The sequence below is a fragment of the Myotis yumanensis genome, unplaced genomic scaffold, assembly GCF_028538775.1.
Source record: "Myotis yumanensis isolate MYYU_CA2020_CCGP unplaced genomic scaffold, mMyoYum1.0.hap1 SCAF_2, whole genome shotgun sequence".
Taxonomy (NCBI): domain Eukaryota; kingdom Metazoa; phylum Chordata; class Mammalia; order Chiroptera; family Vespertilionidae; genus Myotis; species Myotis yumanensis.
Window position 1 is genome coordinate 37,392,242 of NW_027223753.1, and position 26,616 is coordinate 37,418,857.

The 26,616-nt window shown below is 52.9% G+C and overlaps 1 protein-coding gene across 3 annotated transcripts in view; it reads right to left on the bottom strand.

Moving 5' to 3' along the window:
• GLIS1 (GLIS family zinc finger 1) overlaps positions 1-26,616 on the bottom strand; it is a 223,670-nt gene that overhangs the window by 62,012 nt on the left and 135,042 nt on the right. For 2 of the 3 annotated variants that reach the window (XM_070403339.1, XM_070403337.1), the window contains exon 3: positions 20,432-21,311. In XM_070403339.1, the coding sequence (XP_070259440.1) occupies positions 20,432-21,311 (880 nt within the window). Of the gene's footprint in view, positions 1-17,632; positions 17,657-20,431; positions 21,312-26,616 lie in introns of all 3 variants that reach the window. The other variant, XM_070403338.1, reaches the window with a different exon arrangement.

The following is a 26,616-nucleotide window of genomic DNA, read 5'->3' on the forward strand; positions in this document are numbered from 1 at the left end:
CCACCTTGGCCGAGAGGAATGATGGCTTCCTCAAGCTCATAGAGCCACATTCACAGACACCTGCTGTATGGACACACAGACGTGCACACGCACGGTCACATCACAAACCAGCACACTCACGGCAACACACACGACAGCTCAACCTCACAAAAGTGCCCACAGACACTAACATGCAGACATACACATGTGCACACATTCACCTGTGTGCATTCCTCCCTTCCCCCCCTCACACACCATAAGCATATATAGTTAGGGACATGGTGATGAGCACCCAGAGACAGGCAGACATATACAAACACAGGCCTTCACAGGCACGTGGGAACTTCAGCAGCCAGGGAGCAAGGGAGACAGGGAGCAGCAGGGAGCCAGGGTCTGAGCTTCTCAGGGGGAGGAGGGCTCGGTGCTTTCCTAGAAATGGACTTGACTTACCCTGAACCCATCCCTCAGGGCCAGCTCAGGGTAATGCTGGCCATCAGTCTCCCCTTGGCCACTCAGCAAGCCTGACATCTGAGGGGATTTTTAAGAAATGGAATAAACATTCAAGGCATAATGTCTGCCCCGTCCATGCCATACAAATTATCACACAAACTGCAAGACAATGACAATTAGAGCATCAACTGTTGTAGGCCAGTTTGCCTGTGCAGAGACCTCACTGCCCCCTCCACCGGCCTGCAGCCAGCTGTAAGCCCTCCAGACAGCAGGATGCTGTGATCCGGGACAGGCCTCACCCACCCGGGCCATCTGCACTTTGACCTCCACGCCCATGGTCCTGGCTTTGAGTTCCATCGAGGTCACTCTCTGTGAGGCCCTGGTTGAGCACAGTTCTGAGCCTCAGTTTCCCCAGATGTCACTGGACCTTTGGTCAGCTTCACCTGCAACTTCCCCACCCACCTGCCTTTTCCCCAGGTCCCATTCACCTCTGTCCCTAGTACTTCACACATTGCTGGGCATATCCCAAGGACTAAGAACTATTGAAAGAATGAATGACCCCCTCCCACTCCAGGGGGAGACCACCTGTACCCTAATCCTCCTCTCAGGGCCTGCTTCTGGGACACCCACTAACTGGAGTAAACACCATTTCACAGAGAAGGAAACAGAAGCTTCAGGAAGGTAAAGTAACTTCCCCTGTCACACAGCACAGCCTTGCCCTTGGGGGTTAGTTCTGGGACGGAGCTCCCCACCCCTCACCTGGGGATGCTAGTGAGGTGCTGATGTGTGCTGGTCCCTAATACTGGTAAAGGCCTGGCCGGTGTGTGGCTCAGTGGTTGAGTGTCATCCCCATGAACCAGGAGGTCACGGTTCGATTCCCTGTCGGGGCACATGCCCGGGTTGTGGGCTTGATCCCCAGTAAAGGGTGTGCAGGAGGCAGCCGATCAATGATTCTCTCTCATCATTGATGTTTCTATCCCTCTCTCCCTCTCCCTTCCTTTCTCCGAAATCAATAAAAACATATTTTTTAAAAAATAGGGGTGAAGGAAGCAGCCCCATTTTGCCCTTAGGTCCAAGCCACATTCATGGTCCCAGCTGCACCATTAATGAGGGGCGCTGTGTTCCTCGCCTTGCCTGGGGTCTAGATGTGAATATAGTTAAGAGGAGGGGGGCTGAGTTCAACCAGGGTTTGACCACAGGCTGCTGGGCCCGTACCCTCTCAACAAAGAGTGCAGTCACTCTAGGGGCAGAGTGGGTGGCCCCGTCTGACCCTGGCATCTTGTCAGGGGCCCTCAATGGACACCCTGGCCCAGCACAGAGAATTCTTGGGCCAAGATGGAAAACTACATGCAAGCACAGTGCTCTCTAGCAACCTATATAAATCTGGAGAAAAGGGGTCTTTAAACCCTGGGAAACTGCAAACAAAGACACTAACCATGTTCTTGGAAAAGCCTCTAGAATCAAGTAATTACCTATTAGTTAACAAGAGGGGAGCAGAGATTTTAAGTAATCCCCTGGCATGAGTGTGTGCATGTTGGCCCTCCGGAGGCACAGAAAGCACACACACACACACACACACACTTATGTTCACACGCACTCACAGCCCACGCTCGGGTCGCAGGCCTCAGCCGCCTCAGACAGAGCCGGAGCTCCTCCATCTGACCCATCAAGTTCTCTGTTGCTAGTCCCACTCCCCTTCCCACCACTCTCTCCACCCCATTGATGCTCTGAGCCACTCACAGTCTTTTCTTATGCTGTTCCCTCTCCTTGGGATACCCTTCCCATCCTTTTGCTCCTGGATAACTCTTCCCTCGCTTCCCTCCAGAAGCCTCCCTCCTCTGGGTCCCCAGGGGATTCATCACAGGGATTTGTAACTGGGGCCCTTGAGTCTAGCCCTGCTCTAGACCATGAGCACCTCCATGAGCATCACTGTGCAGCCAACACTCAGCACCAGACAGGCACAGCGCAGGTGCATGGTTGGGAATGAATACACACACACACACAGTTGCACACAGACAGAAGCTGTTCTTAGCTGGCCCTTGCGCTGACCTAGGGCACGGAGGACAGCACAGCACCCGCTGCACAGAAGGACTTCGTCAGGGCCCAGTTCACCAGGCTGTTATCTCTTCTCTGAGACAAGCATCGTCAGTAGGAGATGGATGAGAGCCCAAGAGGGCCCAGGAGAATGAACAACCTGAAGTATCCCTACTATGTGACCCTGTGGGCCCACTGGGAATGGACAAGGAAATCATCACCCCACACGGCCCTCGCTGCGTCGTTAGAAATATGCCTGCTCCAGATTCACAGCTCAGCCCTTTGTGTTTTCTCAGTGAATCTTTTCATGTTGGCGTTATTATCCAATTTACAAACGAGGGACTGAGTCTCAGAGAAGACTGAGGCTGGGATTCCAAACCCTGGCCTCCCACTTCAGGGCGCTCTCATGAGGATTTGATAGCCAGACAAAACTGGCCCTAATGCACACGCTGGCTGGCCTGCTTCCTTTCCCAGACAATAAGAATCCTGCAATTCAGAAAGCTGCCTCTTTGCCTTGGCTTCAAGGAAGCTCTAGACCAGTGGTCGGCAAACTCATTAGTCAACAGAGCCAAATATCAACAGTACAACGACTGAAATTTCTTTTGAGAGCCAAATTTTTTAAACTTAAACTATATAGGTAGGTACATTGTTATTAACTTAATTAGGGTACTCCTAAGGCGTGGGAAGAGCCACACTCAAGGGGCCAAAGAGCCGCTTGTGGCTCGAGAGCTGCAGTTTGCCGACCACGGCTCTAGGACCGTGGTTCTCAACCTTGGCTGCACATTAGAATCACCTGGGAATCTTTGGATTTTAAAAAGATTCCCAGGTGATTCTAATGTGCAGCCAAGGTTGAGAACCACTGCTCTAACCAATTGAGCTAACTGGCCAGGTGCCATGAATTCTTTGTTTTTTAATCCTCAACTGAGGACGTGTTCACCAATTTATTTGTTTATTTATTTATTTATCTATTATAGAGCAGAAGGGATGGAGGGGAAGAGGGAAGGAGAGAGGGATGGAGGGGGAGGGAGGGAGGGAGGGAGGGAGAGAGAGAGAGAGAGAGAGAGAGAGAGAGAGAGAGAGAGAGAGAGATATCAACGTGAGAGGGAAACACTGATCTGGCTGCCTCTCATACATGCCCCAACCAGGACCGAACCTGCAACCTAGGTATGTGTCCTTTTGGTGTACAGGACGACACTCCAACCAACTGAGCTACCCAGCCAGGGCCCCAGGAATTCCTAAAAGAAGACAAGAACTCAATAATAAGGAACAAAATGGACTGAAACAGAAGGGAACAGACCAGAACACCACAGGGGTTTCCTGGTGTTTCCTCCACCTATTCTCCTTCATGGGATGAAACAAACTCAGAGAAGGAAAGGGTTGGGGCGACACCCAGAGTGTACTCCAGCTCTCCCAGCCTCTGCAGGCCTCGCTTCTGGCTGACAGCCACTGGCCACAGTGGGCACAGTACCTAGAGTTAACAGAGCCGTGAACTACACGAATTTAAACTGCAGAGGTCAGCTGAAAAATTCCACATATAAGTGGACCCAAGCAGTTCACACCCCAGTTGTTCAAGGGTCAACTGACCTGTGAACGTGTTTTAATTTAAAAAAACAAACCTTTTAAGTCAAAGAAAATGTTGTCTTTATACCACTGCCATCACAAAGTGTAATTTTAAATATTTTTTATGGAGGATGTGCCAGAGCCCCAAGTGCTGGGGTCACGAAGGTCCTGTGAGGCCCTCTCACAGCCCCATCTCACCAGGAGGACTGGAAGCTCCTACTTCCCACCTGCCAGCCCCCAGGGCCCAGGCCTACTCTGCATTTTCCTCCAACAGGAACGCTTTCGAGAACGTTCCAGGGGAAGTGTGCCTTGCCAGGTGAATCTAATTTATACCCTGCGGTAACCACCTCAGACAGCTCCTGAGAGGCTGAAACCACGCCGGCTGGGAGGGGATCCCTGGCTGATTGCACCAGCCCGTTGTCAGGACAAACCTTCCTGGCTGCACAATGTGGAGACAATTAGAGAGCTAGCGCTTTGAAGGCAGAGTCGAGAACCTCCTGACAGAGGTGTTGACTGCGGGCGGCAGACCCTCCGTTCCTCACCCCCGAGGACCACACCTCATCTTCCCAGCCCAGAGCTGGGCTCACTGTGGGGGCAGATGGGGAGCAGGGCTGGCCTGAGAAACACCATCCCACCCGAGGGCAAGTGGCAACAGAACTCAGGAGAGGTGTGGCAGGTGAAGGGCCTCTGGGCATCACTGCTGACCCTTAGTGACCCCGAGCATCACTGCTGACCCTGAGTGACCCCGGGCATCACCACTGACCCTGAGTGACCCCAGGCATCATTGCTGACCCTGAGTGACCCCAGGCATCATCGCTGACCCTGAGTGACCCCAGGCATCACTGCTGACCTTCTGCTGGCTACCCTACCTCTCCAGGCCCCAGTGTCTTCACTGGGAAGATGTGGCCATTGACATGAGGTTGTCATGAGAGTGATATGGAGTGAAGAGCAGTAAACAACTCCAAGGCAGATGAGACAAGATTATAATTCCCACTGAACAGATAAAGAAACTGAAACGGAACAAGGAAACAGCTTGCCCAGCCAAGGTCCTGGTGCATAAGGGATCACACACTACCCAGATCTTAAACATGGACCTGGATCCAGGAGCCCCGAGGGCAGGGTACAGTGTTCCTGAGGACTGGTTTACTTGGGTGCAAATCCTGACCCAGCTCTTACCTGCTGAGGGAACCCCAACATTCTGTCATCTGCCCAGTGTATGTAGTCACAGCTACAGAGTCCTTCCCTCCATCCTGGACTTGTCTCAGGACCAGAGCCCTAGGCAGCTGTTCCCACACCCCACCTTTTCTCTGCCTCCCCAACCTGTGAGGTCAGATATCTTCCTGTGTGCAGGGCTCGGGAAGTAGGGCATGAGGACCCCTGGGGCTCATGGTGCAGTATCTTGATTCAGCAACTCCCTCCTGGAACAATGTGAACAAGGTTAAGTGAAAGGATTGGCTCCTGAAAAGCTCAGATTACATGTGATTGCTTCTGAGGAGTCATAGTAACTAATTAAGGTGCCTTGTCAGGGGTCCACTGGGGTGAGCTCAATGAAAATGGGGTGATCAGCACATGCTCGATTACTGAGACACACTGACACATGGTATTCTGGAGTAGTGGGAGGCCAGGGTTTTGAATCTTAGCACTTAACTTCTCTGGGCCTCAGTCTCCTCATCAATCAAATGGGAGAGTAATGCTAACATCAAAAGAGTCACTGAGACAACACAGACCAAAGAGAGCACATTCCTGACAAATGCCACTTCCTTTCCATCCCCACACTTTAGAGTAGCTGCTTGGGGTAGTTTAATCATTTCCCTGCTGCATTCTTGGCTGTAATAGTCCTTTTGTCATCAATTAATGCAAAATTGTACTCTTGCTCTATCTTTGAGCCATGGTCATAAAAATAGGGTCTGTGGAGGCAGAATTAATGATAAACAGCTGCAGGGACAGCAGCTAATTACTGACCATCTATGTGGAGGACCTGACTGGGTATTTCTTTCCAAGCCCCAGAAATAGTGTGGGAACCCGGATGAGAACGTCTCCTATCTGGGCCTCAGGTTCCAAATTCATAAATGGATTGAGCCTGGCAGTTTCTAAGTTCCTGTCTGGGTCTGAGGTTCCATGAGCTGGTGGACTCAGGGTGAGGCCTCTCCTTTACCCTAATACCGCAGGTTAAGGAGAAAGGGAAATGAGGGTGAGGGATGTGGTAGGAGGAGTGAACTAACATATGCTGAGCACCTACTGTGCACCAAGGGCTGTGCAGGGCTCTCTGGGCACACTACCCATTTGGCCCAACCCAGACATGCCTCTTGGACAGCAACCTGTGAACTCCTCACCACAGCCCTGTGAGTTTGCTGCAAAAACCCTCATTTTACAGGGACTCCTGACTCCCTTGCCAGCACACTCCATCATGTCTGCCCCACTGAGCCAGACTTTCCCTTTCTTCATTCAATCACTTAGCAAACACTTGTTGATCATATTACTTCCAGACATCGAAGACACAGCAGGAAACAAAACCTAAAAAGATTTAGACTTTTTGGAGCTTACATTTGAGTGGAGGAAACAGATCACAGACAAACACATGTCAGGTAGTATGAAGCATAGAAAGTGGCTGAAGATGCTACTTTAGACAGGTGGTCAGGAAAGGCCTCCTGGAGCAGGTGACACGAACTTCCATGAAAACCTCTATGGGCCTGAGTCATCGGAGGTGGGGCTAGAGCCGTGGTTGGCAAACTGAGGCTCTCGAGCCACATGCGGCTCTTTGGCCCCTTGAGTGTGGCTCTTCCCACGCCTTAGGAGTACCCTAATTAAGTTAATAACAATGTACCTACCTATATAGTTTAAGTTTAAAAAATTTGGCTCTCAAAAGAAATTTCAATTGTTGTACTGTTGATATTTGGCTCTGTTAACTAGTGAGTTTGCCGACCACTGGGCTAGGGCAAGAGCATTCCAAGCAGAGAGAAAGGCCTTACAAAGAGCCTGAGATGGGAACAAACGTAGTCTGTTTGAGGAACAGCCTGGGCCCACTGAGGCTGGAGTAAGAGAGAAGAGTGTGGAAGGACCTGAGATCAGAGAGCTCAGCGTGGGTCCCACACCTGCCCCTTCCTATCTCCATTTCCTTCCTCCTACCTGGGCCGTGCTAGGAAAGCAGAGAGATAACTATGGATGTCTGAATGTCTGAGTATAAATGATCTTAGGCATCCTGGAGTCCAAGCCTTCCATTTTGCAGATGAGAAAATTGAGGCCCCAAAGGTGTCTGATGACTTTCCTAGAACCACCAGGCAGTCTGAGTGCAGAGCTGGAGGGGGAGCCGAGCTCTGAATCCCTGGTCCACACTCTCTATCAAGAATGACTGAATCAGGGTCATGAGACCTCAGGGCTGTGAACTACTCAAAGTCCTCATCACACACATGAAGACACAGAGGCCTCCAGTCCAGGTGGTTCCAGTGCAGGAAGACAATAAGGGGCTGGAGTGGGCAGGGGAAGTGAAGACTGAGGTTGGTGCATGCCTGTGAGGGCCTTTGTCCAGCAATCCATCATCATGCTTTTCTTATGCACGTGGGTGTGATGTTTGAGACCCACCACTAGTTAAAGTCTCCCTGAGTCTGCTGGGCGGTGCTTCCTGAAGCAGACCCTGCTGGGAGGGAAGGTGATTCTGACACATGTGGACCGCGCCAGCCACCACCCACCTCCTGCCACATGGCCTTAGCGGGTCATGTCTCTGCCCTGGGCCTCGGGTCCCATCTGCCAAAGGGCACCGCAGCGCTTGGGAGCAGCATCGGATGAGATTCTGGGGAAGGTTCTTTTCTGGAGCAAACCCAGCACCAGCCAGCGCTCTCAGAGCCTGGGAGGCAGTGATGGTACAGACGAGGCAGCACATGCAGGCCTCCACACGGCCTGGCACACAGTCGGTACTCAGTAGACGTTTCCTTGGGCTGGGAGGCAAGAGACTGGGCTCGGTTCTTTACATCACTTTTGCTCTGTGATCTTCCATGAGCCAAATCCTCTCTATGGGCCTCAGTTTCCACATCAGCAAAAACAAAGTGCAAACAAGGCATTCAGACTTGTGGCCTCCAGGAGCCACCTCCTCCTGTCCTGGACACCGGGTGAGAAGAAAAGGGAGCTGCGCTGGGGGGTGGGAGAGGCGGGGGAGCATCTGAGGTACAGCAAACTGGTCTCTCTCCCTGGGGCCAAACTCTCCTGACTTCCAATTGCTATGCTGGCAACTAACACTGGTCAGAATGACACCATAAGGCCAAACTGGCTCCCAAGACTTGGGGTTCAACAGATTCTGGGAAGCACAGACTCATGGTTAAATGGGGGTGCAGAAGGCAGCTTTGGGCAGTGGGACAATCACAGAGCAGGGAACCAGAGACATAAGGTAGAGTCCCAGGTGTGATACCTGAACAGGTAGCTTCCACTCTGCGGATTTCACTCTGGTGACCCCTCTGTAAAACAGGGATCCTGCCATGGCCCTGTGCATTCCCGGAGCGCAGGAGCTACCCACCAAACTCTGCATCCTGGGGCCCTGCCATACCTGGGAAGGTGCCACTGTTACTTTCAGCTCAAAAACCTATGCATTTTGACTCTGATACAACAAAAAGAGTTGAACCTACTGGGACGTGTGCCTTGCTCCACAGGTGGCAGAGACCTCCTGGTCTTACCCCCAGAGGTGCAGTCATGCAGAGACCTCTGGTCCCATCATTCCATCTTCAAGAAATGCACAGCCCAGCACCACCGTGCCATCTGCCTTCTGAGGCTTATGTCCCCAACACACAGACTTGTCAAGAGAGGCGGGGGGTGGGGGGGGGGGGGGGAGAGGGGTGTGAAGAGGGAGGAAGAGCAGACTGTGCTTCTTCGGACGGCTACTCCCAGCCCTGTGGAAACTGCCACTCGCAGGGTCACGGAGTCCCGCGACGGGCTCTCATTTTATCATTAGCCATGGCGGAAGAATGCATGGCGAGGAGGCAGCACGGCACGAGTCAGCGCCATAATCACTTACAGACCATGCTGGCCTCAGGCCTGGCAGTGGAGGAAGATTTATTGTGGGGATGGAGAGAAAACAAAGAACAGTTGTGCAAACTTTACGGAGCTACATTATGGGAAATGCCTTTCCTGTTTCCCACTGGTAAATGTGCTGGACGCTGTTTCCAAAGGGAATTGGGTGCAGACACTGCGCCCCGAAAGGCTTGCCGAGCTGAGCTGAGCTGGCCTGGCCCATGGTGCCAGGCCCTGGCTGACGGCCAAGCCCTGCTGTCTGAGGTGCAGATGACCTGGCTGCTCTGCGAACCTGGGGACGAGGGCTCCTTCCTGGGCCTCCATGGCCTCATCTGCCTACTGCCATTCTCCCACCAACATATCTGCCACATGACCAGCATTGGAAATGTTAACACTGATTGCGTCGCTCTCCCATTCAGAACCCCTCCACCACTCTCTCCACTGCCCTCAGGTAGAGTCCACGCTGCCCACGCTGACTCTGAGGCTCTGCTGTCTCTGTTCCCAGCTCCCATGCACGTGATGTGCTCCAAGCATCAAGGCTGTCACATCTCAGAACTTTCATACATGCTGTTCCCTTTCCTTGAAATGCCTTTCCTTGTGGTCTGCACCTAAAAAGCTTCTCCCCTCCCCTCAAAGCCCAGCTTTGATGAGGTCCTGGGGAAGTCTCTGTGGCATTGGGTTAACCCCTTCGCCACCAGATGGTCCCTCACCTGATGCTGCACCCACCCCCTGCTTCTAGCATTGAACGTGGCACAGTGTGTATCCATAATGCTGTGTTGAAAAGTTGGCAGGAGAGAGGGGGAGAGAATACAGATGAGCCCAAGGCTGTCTCCTGGGCGAGGGGGAGAGACACAGGTTCTGGGTCTTAGAGTGTCGAGGTCACCGAGGCCATGGCGTTGTTTGACAGAAGACAGGATGCTGAGGCCTGTCACGGCAGCAGTCCAAGGGAGGCACACAGTCGGCTCAGCTAGCCCATCTGCCATTAGCGGAGACATAGCCTATTAATTCTCCATGAGAAGTTTACCATTGCCAGGATGTCCCTCTTAGAAAACATGGTCTGGATGCTTTCTTAGAGTCACTGTTGATTCTATCTGACTTTCTCATTCCAATAAGAGAATCATTTCAATTCCATTTACATTTAATTCAAAAGCTCCCCCCCCCCGCCCTTTTATTATTTTAATTCAATTCAGAGCGTTGTGTGTTTTTATCCTTAATTTTTTTCATATTCCATAAAGCAGTATTCACAAAACTTGGCCAGGGTTCCTTAAGTGTGGTGCTCCCAGGAATTCTCGTCTCTTCAAGAGCTTGGGTTTGATGACTCAAAAGTTAAAAAAAAAGGAACAAGAGCTCCTGTTTTCATGCATTTTCAAGTATTTGCCAGGCATGAGGTAAGTGCTCCACATACATGATCTCATTTAATTCTCACGACACTCCCCCTTTATACAGAGAGGACACTGAGGCTCAGAGAGACCTTGTGTCTTATTTGGATCTCACAGCTGCTTAAGGAGCAGAGCGGAGATTTGAAACCGAGGGGTTATCCTATGTGCTTGGCTATTGGTCCACCCTGGCTCACCAATTCCTGGCTCATAATTTAAATAAGATGGGAAGGGAGGGATCAGGGATAGAGAGGAGGTAGGAGTGGGCATCAGAAGGTGAATGGGAATGATGTGGGGTGGAAGGTGGAGATGGAAGTAAGGGGGTGGAGGATGGGGTAAGGGTGGGCTGTTGGGCAGGGAAGGAGGAGAGGGCAGGAGAGCTGCAGGCAGAGGCCTAAAGGCCAGAAATTGCATTTGGGGGAGCCTGTGGCTAACAGGTGACATGCTTGATGGAAAACCCAACTGGGAAGAACACACCAGGCAGGAGCACTGGATTTGGAGTTGGGAACTCCACTGGATCCCCGCCATGGAGCACTCTGCAGTGTGCAGAGCACAGCCCCTCCACCCCTTACAGAGACTCCTCTGCAGTGAGCAGCACAAGCCGCATTTTACAGATGCAGACACTGAGACTCGGGAGTGAAGGGGCTTGTCCAAGATTGCATAGCTAGTGAGCCCAAGAGCTGGGACGAGTCTCCAACGCCACCTATTTCCAGTTCCCCTGCCTTCCCAGGCAAGCCATTTCCATCTGGGTACTCCGTTTCCCACTCTGTACATGACGAAAGGGAGCCTCGGGGCTCTGACCTGACCATAAGGCCAGAGCTCCAGAAAGCTTGAGTTTGATTTTTATTTTTTTTTTTTATTTTTTTTTTTTATTTTTTTTTTTATTTTATTTTTTTTTTTCGCTTAAAGTATTACAAAGGGTATTACATAAGTATCCTTTCCCCCCCCCCCTTGACAAACCCCTACCCTCCCTTACCCCCCAGTGTCTTATGTCCATTAGTTATGCTTATATGCATGCATACAAGTCCTTCGGTTGATCTCTTACTCCCCTCCCTCCTGCCCCGCAACTCTCTCTGGCCTTCCCACTGCAGTTTGACAATCAGTTTGAGGCAGCTCTGCCTCTGTATCTATTATTGTTCAAAAGTTTGTAATGGACTTTATTATCCATGAATGAGTGAGATCATGTGGTATTTTTCCTTCATTGACTGGCTTGTTTCACTTAGCATAATGCTCTCCAGTTCCATCCATGATGTTGCAAATGGTAGGAGTTCCTTCTTTTTAACAGCAGCATAGTATTCCATCGTGTAGATGTACCACAGTTTTCTAATCCATTCATCTACTGATGGGCACTTAGGCTGTTTCCAGATCTTAGCTATGGTGAATTGTGCTGCTATGAACATCTGGGTGCATATATCCTTTCTGATTGGTGTTTCTGGTTTCTTGGGATATATTCCTAGGAGTGGGATCACAGGGTCAAATGGGAGTTCCATTTCCAATTTTTTGAGGAACCTCCATACTGCCTTCCATAGTGGCTGCACCAGTCTGCATTCCCACCAGCAGTGCACAAGTGTTCCTTTTTCTCCACATCCTCTCCAGCACTTGTCGTTTGTTGATTTGTTGATGATGGCCATTCTGCCAGGTGTGAGATGGTACCTCATTGTTGTTTTGATTTGCATCTCTCGGATGATTAGTGACTTTGAGCATGTTTTCATATGTCTCTTGGCTTTCTGAATGTCCTCTTTTGAAAGGTGTCTATTTAGATCCTTTGCCCATTTTTTGATTGGATTGTTTATCTTCTTTTTGTTAAGTTGTATGAGTTCCCTATAAATTTTGGAGATTAAGCCCTTATCAGATATGACGTTGGCAAATATGTTTTCCCACGAGGTGGGTTTTCTTGTTGTTTTATTGATGGTTTCTTTTGCTGTGCAGAAGCTTTTTATTTTGATGTAGTCCCATTTGTTCAGTTTCTCTTTAGTTTCAACTGCCCTAGGAGCTGTATCAGTGAAGAAATTGTTTTGGCATATGTCTGAGATTTTGTTGCCTTTGTATTCTTCTAGAATTTTTATGGTTTCCTGTCGTACATTTAAGTCCTTTATCCATTTTGAGTTTATTCTTGTGTATGGTGTAAGTTGGTGGTCTAGTTTCATTTTCTTGCATATGTCTGTCCAATTTTCCCAACACCATTTATTGAAGAGACTATCTTGGCTCCATTGTATGTTCATGCCTCCTTTGTCAAAAATTAATTGAGCATATTGGTTCGGGCTAATTTCTGGACTCTCTATTCTATTCCACTGATCTATATGCCTGTTCTTGTGCCAGTTTGAGTTTGATTTTTTAAAAAACTAAGGGCAAGAGGAAGGCATCCAATGTGAGCCAAGATCTGTGGAGCTGGCATCTTAGCTTCAAGAAGGGAAAAGGCATTTTGATCTGTTGGGTCCCCACTGAACTCAGAGTGCTATGCATTATCCCATTTCACAGCTCAGGAAACTGAGGCTCAGAACAGCCAAGTCCCATCCAAGGTCACGCAGCCTGTCCGTGGCAGAGCTGGCACTTAAACAGCCTTTTTTGTTCCTTTGGGGACACTGGCAACAGCATGGCCACTATCCATTTTAGACTCTCCCTTTTCTCCTTTCCTAATGCAAACTGCCCAGACCAGTCAGATTCATCCATTGTGCATGCACTGTATGCCAGGCACCATGTGAGCACCTCATGTAGAGTATCTCACAGAACCCTGACCACAGATCCACTCCCTCAACTCTCCAGGTAAGAAGACAGAAGCCAATATGCACACAACCACAAGCTGATAGATAGCAAAGCCAGGTTTCAAGTGAAGGCTTTTTTTGCAGAAAAACTTCCAAGCACCAGATTAGGGGATGGACATGACCATCTTTAAGGTCCCTCTAATTTTGTGACTTCACAGAAAACTGCTCTGGAGGATAGGATCCAGGCAACCTCACACAGCCTCGGAGCAGAGAGGTCAGATGGCTACCCAGCCCTCTCCTCTGCCTCCACGCCAGGCCAGGTGTCAAAGAACATGTGGTCCCCCAGACACTCAGCCACACCAGGAAGCACCGATATACTTGGGCAATGCATTCTGAAAGAGCAGGAGACAGAGAAACGGGAGCAGAGGAGGGGACACTGGACTGGGTTGTGAAGGATGGGTAGACATTTCCTGTTCTAGGAAAGGCATTCCAAACAGAGGGACCAGCAAAAGCCAAGGCCCAGAAGAGCGAAAGAAGCTGGAGTCCAGGAGGAGAGGAGGCCTCGGGCAGGGAGGAAAAAAGCAGGCGTTCCAGGGCTACCGTTAACTCTTAACTCCAGGTGGCACAGGGCCACTGGCGCTGCCTCTGCAGCTTCAGCTAATAATGAGTAGACAAGAGGACTGACTGAATCCCAGGAGAGACCCCAGAGGGGCTGTTAACGAGACACATCTGGATGCCAACTTGAAGGCTGCTTTTGCCCAGAAAGGTTTTCCTACCCAGACCCTTCCTCCCTGGAGTGAGGTGAGGCTCAAACCCCCATTTCCAAAGCGGTAGGCTTCAGACAACCTGCACGGGCTGGGCCAGCCTGGACTCCCAAGCTCATTTACAACAGGATTCTCCAGGGGTTTTCAATCATGTTCCACTTTGTGGGTTCTTAATCGCTCCAGAACCCCCAGCCTCCACTAAGAAAGCTTGTTTTCAGGTGACATATTTATTTTATATGTGAAATGTCTTACTCCTTATCCCATGAGCACTCTCTCCTCCAAGACAGAGCAAAAGACCTGTCGTGTCCACAGGCAGGGACCTGCAGCAGGCCCTCACGGTGACTGGGGCACCGGCCTAGGAATACTAGTTAAATGCTGATGTCTAGTGGTTTCCCTGCTCCACCAGGACTCCCTGAGGCCAGACTGGCTTGGATTCCCTTCTGTGACCCCCAACTCCCTCTCCTTCCCCACCCCTCTCAGCACCCAGGGTTTTGTTACTCAGGAGGGGTGGGGCTGTGGCAAAGCAACAAGAGCAAGCCAGCCCCAGGGCCTGGCACACAGATGCTCAGTCACGGCGTGCTGAATGAGTTTCAGATCTGAATATTCCCTTGATATTTGTAAGAAGACTGATGATTACTCTCTGCCTGGAAGATGGCTTGGGGTCTTGACGGGCACACAGTCTCTGGAGTCAGGCTGAGGGCTGGGTTCAAATCTAACCCACAATATACTTGGGGCCTGGACTTGAGCATGAAATGGACATCCCTTTCCCCATCTGTAAAATGGGGATAATAATTCCAGTCTCCAAGGATGTTCTGAGGGCTGGGATCATGCATGTGGGGAAGCCCTATATAAATTGAAAAACACCCAATGAGTGTTTCAGTAACGTTCCTGTCCCTCTCGACCGACTTGGACAAGGTTGTATGTCAGGCCTCAAATCCTTAGCTCCTGGCTCCCCTCCCTCCACTGTCCAGCAATAACATCATAAGATTCAAGGGCAGTGTCCTTCCCACGGTGCTAGAAGTCTCCCATCACAGAGTCCTATCTCTGGACCCCAGCTCCCAGCACAGGGCCCTGCACACACGGGGCAGCCTGCCCCTCGGGTGAGGCAAGTGTTTTGGGAGGATCCTTCGCGGTTTATGGCTCACGTTCCCACTGACTAACCTTCCCCAACCATCCCCTTCAGGAAACTCCCTGCCCAATGAAGCCCGCTGCTGTGTGCTCCCCGGTCCTCACCGCCTCTCAGGGTCTGTCTTCCCTGGTAGACCTGCCTGCTCAGATACTTCAGGCTCCCAAACAATTCCCAGGATGGAGCCTGAGATGTTGAGGTGAGTCAGGGTGGCTGCTGGCCTGGAAATATGTCCTACCCTCAGGGCTGGTCTCAGGCCACGAGGGGCAGGGAAGGTGCAGATGCCCAGGCACCCGTCCGTTGCAATTTAAGAGGCACAGAGGAATCGACTCTTTGGAAGGAAGAGGCTGGGCAAAGGCGGGTAAGTGGAAGGCAGCAAGGCCTCTGGAGTGGTCCAGGCAGCCGAGCCGGGGGGTACAGAACAGGCCATGTGGGCTCTGAATGTCTGTTTCTTCTTCTGTAAAACAGGCATGATACCTCATGGCTGGGCACAGCATGTCTCAGAATATATTAGTTCTCTTCTCTCACAGGACTTCCCATGAGTTAGGATCCCAGCCTGCCAATCAAGTCTCTCTCTGACTCTCAGCTCATAGCCTGCCTAGGCAGATATGGTCAGTATCCATCCCCTGCCAGGTGGCAGACTGTGTGACCTTGGGAAGTGATATAGCCTCTCTGGGCCTCAGAGTTTTGACCAGTTTTGTCTGAAGATGGCATGGGGAATTGCCAACACTGAGCCAGAATATAAAAATCCCTGAATCTCAATAAACAGCAACTCCCTCTATCTCCCCCCAAACCCCTCCTAGCACCCAGGGTTTTTTTCTCAGGGGCGTGGGGGGTGGGAAAAAGCAAAAAGAGGAAGCCAGAAGCCCCAGGATTATGGGAAATGAAAGCAAGTTTGGCCTGGGCTGGCCCTCTGGGAGATGAGCAAGGAGGTCCAGCCAGGTGGCGAGTATTCCGAGTGTCTTGGCTGGTTAAGGTCAATCAATAATGATCAGCTTTTGGATGGATGCATTTCCCTGGGCCCAGGTCCAATGGCACCAGAGACAGAGTGTCAATAACAGAGAGGGATGGGGACCAGTTGCTGGTGTGCTGCAGCTGTGGAGGGACCCGGGCAGGATGGAAGGCCAGCCTAGAGGCTCCAGCTGTGCCGGGGGCACCGACCAGAGCCTCCTCCCCGTGCCTCTCCCAACACCCCTTCTATTCCAGTCGCCCTGGGCAGTCACTCGGTGCGGAGCAGGCGCTCTGCATTGCTGGTGGACTCCTCACAAGGCCCGTGGCTCGAGTGACAGCCCTGCCCACCTCACCTACAGCAGAGGCTGCTGGAATTAGCTGACCTCAAGGCCAGCCTCCACCACTAACTTCCCGCCAAGCCTCAGTTTCCTCTTTTGTGAAAGAGCCATAAATGATCCTGTCCTAACTCCTAGGGCTACTCTACGGGTCTCCTGAGATGATCCGTGTGGAAGAAGGTGATGCGGGAAGGACAGAATTAACTAAGCACCTCCCTAGGTCATCTCTTTTCATCCTAACAACAACAATCCTGAAAGGGAGGTACTATTCTCGCCCCATTTAATAACCAGCTGTGCTTCAGTTTAGAAAGGCCAAGTCACCTGCCTGAGGTCACACGGCTGGTGAGAGGCAGGGCCAGGCAGCGCCCTAAGTCTTGTGACTCCAGACTGGGCTTCCACCTGTCTACACATAGTTCCCACATGACACTCACAATGTTGGTCAAAGCTCTTCACAAAAGTCAGGGGCTGTTGTCATTATGATCCTATATAATAAAAGCCTAACATGCAAATCGACCGAATGGCAGAATGACCGGTGGAACGACCAGTCGCTATGACGTGCACTGACCACCAGGGGGCAGACACTCAACGCAGGAGCTTCCCCCAGCCTGCAGGCTCTGATGGGTGGCGGTGGGGGGCAGGGCCGGCGAGCGGGCGACGCCATGACAACCAAGGCGGGTCCCAGCAGGCCCCCCCCACCCCCGATCGCCCCACCAGTCGCCCCACAGATCGGTCCTGATCGTTGGCCAGGCCTAGGGACCCTACCCATGCATGAATTTTGTGCACCAGGCCTCTAGTTTCTTATAAAACCCAAGGCTATGAGAGGTTTTCCTTTTCATTCTGCCTCTCTCTTTCTCCATGTGGAGAAAAGCAAACTACACAGTTGGCTAATTCCTTCAGTCTCAGACAATCAGAATTCCAACTGTCTGGGACAGCCAACCTAAGAAAGCAAGAAATTAATCTTTTCAAAGCTAAGGTCTTCGAGGCGTCGCAGCAGTATTTGGGTTGGACGTAACCTTGCTATCCTAACACAGATGAAACCCCAAATGTAATAAGGCTAAGACAACTCGGACCACGTAAGAACCATAACAGGATATTGCAAAGAGATTAGGGGGCTTCCTCTGGGCGGTGGGACCAGCCAGGGGAGGGCAGGGTGAGGGATGGATGGCATGGTCTACCTGGGGGCCAGCGAGGGGGGTCCCGGTCCCAGGCCTGGCTGAGGACGAGGCAGCGTGGCAGAGGGGAGCTGGCTCCTCCCCGACACCTCGAGGCCGCCTGCTGCGGAGCGAGGCTTCACACTTAGGTTAAATGTAAACCAGCTGCAGGACGGAGTGTTACAGTTGGATGGGGTGGGAAGGCTTACCTCATGAAAGAACTGTGGAAACGGCTGCTGGAAAGATAATAAAAGGATTAACTGCTATTTTAGTGGGCCATTTACTCTTCAATCAAAGTGTCTCATCTATTTCCTGTTCTCCAGAGGCTCTGGGTCCAAAATTCCTTTGTCTATTACAGCACATGGTAGCAGAGGCCTGTCATGAGAAATTAATAATTTTACAGGGAAGGGTGATTTTATTTATCTGGGTGCGGGCTGGAGCCCGCCCCTTCCCACGGGTTGCCTACTGCACCAGCATCTCCGGAAGGGGGAGCACTCCCACTGGGGGCAGGGAGGAGCTCAGAGGAGACCTCTGCTACCATCTCCAGATGGGGGACCCAGCAGGGCTGGCCCCATGACCCCAGAGAATCATCAGTTGAACAGGAGAAAATCTGCACAAACAAGAGCACCACCATTTAGAAAGATGTGTGTTCAAATTCCACTCCAGTGGTTATCAGCTGTATGACCGTGGGCAGCAGATACTTATTTATTGTTGTTAGTATTATTGCTATCATGATTACTAGCCTCTACTGTTGTATCACTAGCTGTAAAATGGGGGTTCTAAGAGTGTCTACCCCGTAGGATAGTGTGAGGACCACACAGAGTTACCGATTAAAATAGCCCCTGCACCCAGTCAGCACACAGAAGCTGCTTGCCAGTATGATCACCATCACCCCAAACCCTCAAAGAGGCAAGATGCAGTGTTTTTATAGCAGCAAGTGGAAGGCCAGCTGGACCCCCTGAAACCTTTGTTTCTTTGCCTGTATAAACTGTTAGTTTTATAGGAGTCATGAAGATTAAATGGGTGAGTACAGACACAGCTTTAACATCACCTCCTCCTTGAAGCCCTTCTGGGCCTCCCCTCCTTGAGCCCACGCAAACTCCATCTCAGAACCTGACACTGATCTCCACACCATCTCCCACCCATCCCTGACCATGAGTGCCCCCAGGGCAAGGACCATGGCCGGTCTGGGTCTGGGTACCCAGGGTCAGGCATGAGCCAGGTCTAAGACAGTGTCTTTCTGCGGAGTCTGCTGAATCAAGCGAGATCCTGGCAGGCTGGCCCAGAGAGGGATCCTGAGACTACACTGAGTAATCTGTGTTTCTCTGACCCACTTGTTAGTCCTCTATTTACCAAACTGGAAAATGGCCAGGAAAGCCTCAATCATCTCTGAGGGCCCTAATGTGCAACACGGACACTGCTGGATGCTGTGATTCCACACAGGAGGCCCTAGTGTGAGAAGGCCCTGACCACAGCTCACCGGGAATCAGGCCGTGTAGCCTCCACGTAGGCCCCCAGACACCAGCGGGATCACCCACAGGAAAGAAGACATGAAGGACTGTAGCTCCAGGGTCTCAGAGGGAGACAGGGCCTCTGTCTGCCAGCAGCCCTGGCCTGTGATGTCCATTGGTCCTCTCCTTCCAAGCAGGAACATACCTTTCAGCAAGCCATGTGTTGTGACACCCCATGTGAACTGGAGCATCCCCAGAGTGGCTGGCCACCAGCTCTCCCCCCAGCACACTCTTGGGCCAAAGACATGTGGTAACCTCAATTCTCAGCCTGCTCACTCTCGCCTCTCCCCACACCAGCACACTCGCCAACAGCTATTCACTGCCCCTCACTTGCCTATAAAGTGAACTCCTTCTCATCCTCAACACAGCCTCCTCAACGTTGAATAGGCAGGGCCAGGGGATGCCCAGCTCACAGCAGCACAAGCAGATGGGGACCAAAGGACGAATACCTAGTCCCAGGAGGACGGAGTTTATGCTGCCAGTTCCCAATGCTTCCTGCCTCCTCCCTAGTCCCTACAAAAGCTGCCCTGGGCTTTGAGCAGGGACAGATGTGTGCCCCTTTTCCCACTGCACCCCTTCCCAGACTGAGTGCTCTGCCAGGCAGGGCCCAGTGACAGTGACAGCATGCAGGTGTGGAGGAATCAACCTTGGCTCTGACACTGCTGCAGCCCAGACACACCGCTCCCTCCCTCTGCCTCACCCAGGCCCCAATGGGTGGGCACTGGTGGCTCCACAGCCCTTTCCCTCTGGGCAGGCACTTTTCCCAGGGGGCGGCTGGCTGGGCCTTGGTGGTAGGCACAGTGCTCAGCTGAGGATACCAGGGACTAAGCCGACATTCCTCCGATACGGATTTCCACCACTGAGAGCAGACGCAGAAATGATCAAAATGGCCAGAGGCCCACGTGGCTGCAGGTGTGTGTGTGCGTGTGTGTGTGTGTGTGTGTGTGTGTGTAAACCCCAGCAGAACACTGCAGGTGCTCTCCAGGGCCTTATCTGTTAACCCTTGGCCATACCCCAAAGCCTGCCCTGGGGACCCATAGCTCGAGCTGGATGCTTGTGACGACTCGTGCTCCTTACAGGGTCAGCCAAGCTGTGAGCTTCCAAGAGGCCCAGGACCCAGCAGGACAGCTTGTGCCCCACGACTCATTTGGCCATCAGCACAGGGGACACTGAACGTGTGCATGTAAGAAAGAAGGCTGGCAAGCCTGCTCTGACCTCAGAGCACATGTGTCACCACCTACCGTGTGTGTGCACACCAGGCCGTGTAGCATGCCTTGGGGTGGGGAAGGGGCACACGGCAAGTACGAGGGCCCCTCTGCCAAGGTGCCCAGTGACGGGTGCACTGACCGTCCTGACCAGTGGCCACATCCATAGCATCTTCCTCCCCTCCTCACTCAGCACAGCGGGTCTCAGCCAGTCCCCAGGTAAGGAGACCCAGGCATGCCTCTCGGGTAGTGAGGGTTGGGTGGACATGGCCTGGTGGCCGAGGGAACTCACCATGCACTTGTTGGGCTTCTCGCCTGAGTGCACCCTCATGTGGATGAGCAGTTTGTAGCGGGCGTTGAAGGGCTTGTAGCGGCGCACGCAGCCGGCCCAGAAGCAGGTGAAGTCCTCGCCCTTGCGCTGGTCGATGTGGCTCTTCTCGATGTGCCGCACCAGCTCCTCCTGCTGCTCGTAGGCTGCACAGCAGTCCACCCACCGGCACGCCTGCCGCCCAGCCACCCTCCCCGCCAGGCCCAGCCCCAGGCCTCCAAGGCCCGGGCCTGATGGCACCTGAGGCAAGGGATAGGGGGGTGGCAGGCCAGGCTGGTGAGGTCCGAAGAGCTCTGAGAACTCGTCCGCAGGCTCCTGCTTCAGGAAGCCCGCCTTCCGGCAGGATTCCACCTGCAAACTGCCCTCATGGCTCTCAGTGGTTGCAGGGCCCAGCTGGGCCCGCTTGGGAGGGCCCCCCAGGTCTCCCGGTAGAGGGGGACTCCGGAGTCCATTCACACAGGTGACCAGAGCAGTCTGGGAGGAGCGGACGATAGAGGTGATGTCGGAGGAGGCACAGGGTGAGGAGGAGGCTGAGGAGGTGACAGGCAGGCCCAGGAGGCAGCAGCGCTTCAGGCCGCCCTCGGGGAGGTGGGCCTCAGGTGGGGGGCCCAGGCCGGAGCTGGATTCACTGCCTAGAAGGTAGCAGGAAGGTTCGGGGTGGACAAGGCCTCGGCCCGGGAGGTCCAGGTCCGTGTGCGGGCCAGAGGCTGGTGGAGCCCGGCAGTGGGCAGACAGGGGTACCCGAGCTTCCATCATTGCCTGGTAGATGGGCAGGGACTCCTGCTTGATGTGCTGTGTGGCCGGGAGGCTGCCATTCACATATGTGGCCTGGGGTCTGGGTGACCTGGAAGACAGGGGCCAGAGAGGCCATGAGCGGGTGGGCACTTACAGTGGGGAGGCCCAGGAAGGGGGCGGCGAGGAACCTGAGGGCCGAGGGCCGGGCAGAGGAAGCCCAGAGCAAGAATGGAAGGTGAGGAATGGAAGGCGGGTGGGGAGGGAGGGAGAGAGGAGGGAGGGCCCCGTAGGAAGGTAGAGATCTGCTGTCTGGCCAGCAAGGAAGAGTGTGGAGGAAAAGGGGAGAGGGGAGGAAGAGAAGTGGGGCTGGGGAAAGGTTCAAAAGAGGCAGGAGGTCTGAAGAGGAGAATGCAGGAAAAGAAACCATTCCCTCCTTTTACCGAGTCCAGCCCCCACCCCCTCCTGCCCTGGATGCCTCCCGCCCAGCCTCCCAGACCTCCCTAGGGTCTGCCCTGACCGCCCTCCCCCACCACCTTCTAGTGAGTTCTGGGGGGAGAAGGTCGAGGCTGACATTTTGAGGGACAGTTTGTTTTAAATTCTGCTTACATGTCTTTTAAATCTTTATGAATTTTTTAATCTTTCACAGTTTCTAAAAATGCTAACTGTGATGTTTTGCCCCAAGCAAGGTCTTTTTTGACACGGAGAATATTAGTGGATGGGGTTTTTAAACACGATCCTGGTAGAGGGTACATCCCAGGAATAATTTAGGAAAAGCTTCTTGGGTGGGGATGACTCAGAATTTCAAGCCCAGACACTGTGATGGGGGAAGCCGTGGGCAGGCTGGCCAGCAGGGCAGCACACGGGAGGCAGAGGGCCCGGGTTCGAGGCCAGGCTCAGCCACCCCCAGCTGTGCACACTGAGCGAGGGGCTCTGGGCCTCTCCCCTCACCCCACCTTCAGGATGGTTCTACTCCCAGGGGTGCGGACGGTGTGACGGGCAGGGCTGGATGGCTGAAGTGGTATCTTCATCACCCACATGGTACATGCCATTCTAGAGAGGGCTTCTCCTGAATGTGGACAAGTATGTGCGGGTAGAGACGCCGGGCCTGCTGGTCACCTGAGGACTCTGAGAAGGGGAGGGGCCTGCAAGCTGGTGCTTGGCCTTGGGTCAGAGACACCCCCACCAGCCGTGGGCAGGACAGGAAGCCTGTTATGTGCCACCCCCTGTGTCCTCAGACCTTGCCCCGTCATGGCCTCGGTGACCGCACCTGTGAAATGAGGACCAACCCTCTCTACCTCAGAGGGTGGCTGCCAAGATCAAGTGAGAACAGATGCTGTGAGGCCGTCTGGAAAGAGGATGGCGGAGCGAATGGTGCCATCCTCTCTGTGTCCCAGTGTTACTTCCTGCAGCTCTGGCCCGCCCCTCTCCGGCTCTGTAGCTGAGGCATCCCCAGCTCCAGTCACAGGGGGAGGGCAGGAGACAGGAAGCCAGAGCCCAGAGCACTCAGAGAGCATCACCTCCAACTCCATCACCACAGGGCCAGGAAAGGAGCGAGAGGAGGTGGGCCTCAGATCGGCGGGGCGGGGGGTGCTGGTCTTGCCCACAGTCACGAGCAGCAGGCCAGTGGCAGGGCTGGGCCCAGAACCCAGGCTCCCCTCCTCCTGTCTGTGTGCCTTTCTCCTTTACAGAACTGTGGAAAGGCTTGGGGGAGGAACTCTTCTGCTTTTTTCTCAACTACACTTGAACAATCCCTGGTTAGCTCACCAGTGACCTCTCTTCCCACCCAGGAACTCTGCTGCCCAGAGCACAGTCCGTGGAGTCAGGAGCTGGGTTCTGAGGTGGACCGCAACACGTAACCCCTCTCCAGGGCTGGGGACCCTGGGTCCACCCTCACCAGCAGAAAGCTCCGAGCAGCTTAGAGATCTGCCATCCAATTGTGACTGGGGAGCTTAACAGGATAAATCAAAGCACAGCTGTTCCTTGCGTGACTGCAATCCCGGGCCTGGCACAGGTAAGCTCGGGCAGGGAAGGACGGCCAGGTAAGCCTCTGTTTCGAGTAATCCCTTTAAAAAACAGTCAGATTAAAGCCAACCCCACCAGGAGAAGGGGCAGCTATAGTTTCCTGTGACTGAGTCACCCAACAATCGAATAATCAACAGGAAAATCTCAAATGACATCAGGTAAGGAGTGGGCGACTCTGGTCCTGGGGTCCCACGGCTCCAAATGTCGGCTGAGCAGCCCCCGCCTGCCTCGCTGCCCCTGTGCACCCAGGCAACTCCCATCACCACTAGAAATGGTGAGCGTGAGTCCCCAGATGAGCAAACACCGAGGAGCAGCCCCACACGCCAGGCGCTCTCCCGAGGGCCGTCCCAGCACAGAACGACACGAGGCACCTGCTGAACGCATGCCCGAATTCTTCAAGGGAGAGAACACCATCTGTTTTACGCTTTGGAGACTGAAGCAACCTGCCCAAGCTGTCAGAGGCGGTCAGGGATAGAGCAGGAATTTGAACCTGGATCTGGTTAAATAAGAGCCTGGGATTTTCCCACAACACTCTACTGACCCGGGCCCCGCTTCCTCATCTGTAAAATGATCTAATTGAATAACCTTATGTTTCCCTGCAGCCTTCATGTTCTGAATCTCAAGGCTCTATCATCCTGGACCCTGGAAGGAAGTTGCCAAAATTGGGAAAATCAGTGTTTCCCCAGCAGAGGCTCAAGGAGAGCAGAGGGTGATGTGGGACCTCATGGGGTCCACACACCCGAGGGTTCAAGGCTGCAGCCCAGGCTGAGGGTCAGCGAGCTCACTGCACAGGCTTTCACACTGTGCCAGGGGAGGCTGGGGACTCCAGACAGTTCGAAGCCCAGGCAGGCCCCTGGCCTTCTAATGGGGAAACGGAGGGCCAGCCCCCTGAGGAATGCTGAAACTCCCCTGAGGGGTGGTCACACTGGGTCAAACAGAAGAGAGCGCAGGGGCTCTGGAGGCCGAGACGTGAAGATATAAAACTATGTGGCACGTTCAAAGCAAGGCCAGGAAGCTGGCGGCGGGCAGGCCGGGGCCCCATCACGGGCACTTCCTGACGCTGCTGGGGGCCTGCACGCTCTGTGATCCCATCCTCATCTTACAGGTGAGGAAATGGGGCTTGAGAGGGTCAGCATCTCACCCAAGGTGGCCCAGAGAGCCAGTGATGGAGCTAGGACTGGCTCTGCAATTAACAGTGCATTCTGCTGACCGTGGTGAGGATGGGCAGTCATTTTAAGCACAGAAATGACAAAATCAAGAGACTGCTAATGTTTCTTAACTCTCCTCACCACTTGCTGAGTGACCTCTGGCTAGTTTTATAGCCCCTCGGGCCTCAGTTTCCCCACCCTACGGCAGCTGTGGGCTGAATGAGTTACCACATGTGAAGTGTCCAATAGTAAGCACCCCAGGATTGTCGCTTATTAGCAACAGGACCTGGGCCTCCTGGGACTGTGCGGTTAAATGAGAGACTGTGCACAGGCAGCAGCCACTCAGCAAGTGGGAGCTATTTTATGGGTATTAGAAAGCTGGGCTGGAGGCAAGGCGGCGGCTTGTGTGGCTGCTGCAGGAACCCAGACAGTGGGGTGAAGGGGCCAGAGATCAGGAGGGGACAGCAAGAATGGAGAGGAGGCCCCAAACACAAGGCAGCCCAGTGGCAGGGAGAAGGGACAGGATCTGCCTGGTGTGGGGGAGGGGCTGGCTCTCTTTTCCTTTAGGAAAATGAGGGAGTCTGAAAGTGCCAGGTCAAATTCAACCACTTCCTCCTTGGCAAAGGTGGCAGCAACTTGGGTTGATGCTGGTGTAGGGTTCTGGGTACAGACTCTCCTGTGCCCTCAACTGTCAAAATGACATTCAAAATGACAAATGATATTTCTGATTGTTTCTACCTAAAAAGAAAATGGGGAGGGGGACATCTGTAATACTTTCGACAATAAAGATAAATTATTTTTAAAAAAGAAAACAAATAAATATAAATAAAAATAAAAAAGAAAACAAAACACTTGCCTCGCTTTCCCTGGGTTCACATAGCATCTACCCCGAGAGAGGCAGAATTTCACTGGAGAAACTGGATACTGCTGGGAGCCTCAGTGATAATCAAGCGGATACATGCATCTGGCTATTGCCAAACAGTGCACAGCTTGAAATCTAAAGGATGTTTGGTCCTGTTGTGTACTGAATTGATGTCCCCCTAAAGTTCGTATGTTGAAGCCTAAACCCTCAATGTGACTGTATTTGGAGACAGAGGCTAAGGGAGGTGATTAAGGTTAAATGAGGTCACAGGGTGGGGCCCTAATCCGAAAGGACTGGTGTCCTCATAAGAGGAAGAAACACCGAGGGTGTGCACACAAAGGCCGTGTAAGGACACCGCGAGCAGCAGCCGTCTGCAAGCCCAGAGAGGCCTCGGGAGAACCCAAACCTACTGACATCTTGATGTTGGCCTTCCAGCGCCCAGAGCTGTGAGAAAATAAATGTCTGTTGTTAAAACCGCCCAGTCTGTGGTGTTTGGTCATGGCAGCCGAGCACACTAATACTCTCCTATAAATCAGAAGTCTCATTCACATCAAGGGAGGCCATAGGAAACCTAAATTCTCAACGGAAAATGGTTCCACAAGAAGAAAAGGCTATTTAGTACTATCGCCCCCTGTGGACTCCCACTGGGAAGTAAGCTCCATCGGGGAGCTCTCTGCTCCCTCCACCAAGGCACCCCAGCACCCACAGTGCCTGGCTGGTGAAGAGATCCAGTGGTTCTCAACCTTCTGGCCCTTTAAATACAGTTCCTCATGTTGTGACCCCCCCAACCATAAAATTATTTTTGTTGCTACTTCATAACTGTAATGTTGCTACTGTTATGAATCGTAATATAAATATCTGATATGCAGGATGGTCTTAGGCGACCCCTGTGAAAGGGTCGTTCGACCACCAAAGGGGTCGCGACCCACAGGTTGAGAACCGCCAAGCTGTGAATAGGCAAGTGGGCCAGTTTTTAGAATCTCTGACCTGTGAACAGACCTGAGGTCAGCATCCCACGCAGTGGGGTACAGGGGCCTATCTGAGGTTGACCTCCTCCTGTCAGCAAACCAGAGGCACGGGTGGGACCCCGGGAGAAGCCGCAGGAGGCAGATTTCAGCCTGGCATGCCATCTAACGGGATACTTTGCAGAGGCAGACTGGGAACGTCCTAGCACTGAATGGCGCCCGTTACCTGCCAGGGTCCTGCAGGGGGGAAGGTTTCCCAGGGCAGGAGATGGTCCAGGTAGAGGAAGCCCTCCACTCTGTGAGCAGCCCAGGCTTTGACAATGTGACTCCTGAACTGAGTTTTCCTTCCCCGACTCACTCCAAATCTCCCTCTTCTAAAACGACTGGTTCTCTGTGAAAGGCCACCTCGGCTGCTGC